This window comes from Tupaia chinensis, unplaced genomic scaffold (assembly GCF_000334495.1).
Source record: "Tupaia chinensis unplaced genomic scaffold, TupChi_1.0 Scaffold145907_1, whole genome shotgun sequence".
Lineage (NCBI taxonomy): Eukaryota > Metazoa > Chordata > Mammalia > Scandentia > Tupaiidae > Tupaia > Tupaia belangeri.
The window spans coordinates 1,011,572-1,012,233 of NW_006205765.1; the positions used below are offsets into that span (position 1 = coordinate 1,011,572).

A 662-nucleotide genomic window follows, 5' to 3' on the forward strand; every position below is an offset into this window, starting at 1 on the left:
CCGGCCTCGGGGGCACCGTGGGGACCCGGGCTTTCTCCGCTAGCACTGGGGGAGCCCCAGCTGAAGGCACGGGCTTCTCGGGGGCTCCCAGGGGTGGGGAAGCTACCCTGGCGAACACAGCCGCATGGGGCTTGGGCTCTGACAGAGGCGCGGCAGGGCCCTGCTGGGAAGCCTGGGAGTAACCCGACAGCTGGAGCGACTGTATAATCTGGGCGTAAGGGGTGCTGGGCAGCGCTGGGGCTTGCAGGGCCACAGAGGGCGGTGCGGGCTTGGGGGATTGGGCTGGTTTGGGCGTGGGCTCTGGGGGCTTCTCTAGGGCGGGCTGGGATGCTGAGGGCTTCGGGGCCGCACTGGGAGTGGCAGCAGGCAGCTCTTCAGACTTGGGGGCACTTGGTTTGGGCCCGCTGGGCCGTGAGGGGCTGGATGGCTGGGCCTCACTGAGAGCAGACAAGGAGGGCGACTCCTGTAACCTGCGGGCGCCAAGCTTGGCCACCGGGATCTCCAGGGGAGCCCCAGCACGGCGGTGCCGGCCCCGGGGCTCGGCTTCTCCTTGTGAGAAGCTGCTGCTCTTTTGCAGACCTCGAGTCTCCGGTGGAGGCTGATGGTGGGGTGCTGCCTCACTGGAGGCAGCCCGTCGCAGGAGGGGGTCTCGGGCGCCGCCC

At 69.6% G+C, this 662-nt stretch overlaps 1 protein-coding gene across 1 annotated transcript in view; it reads right to left on the bottom strand.

Moving 5' to 3' along the window:
- The window catches only part of SPEG (striated muscle enriched protein kinase), a 68,022-nt gene that overhangs the window by 11,070 nt on the left and 56,290 nt on the right, over window positions 1-662 (bottom strand). Inside the window, 1 exon segment of the mRNA XM_006168670.3 lies at window positions 6-635. Coding sequence (XP_006168732.2) covers window positions 6-635 — 630 coding nt within the window.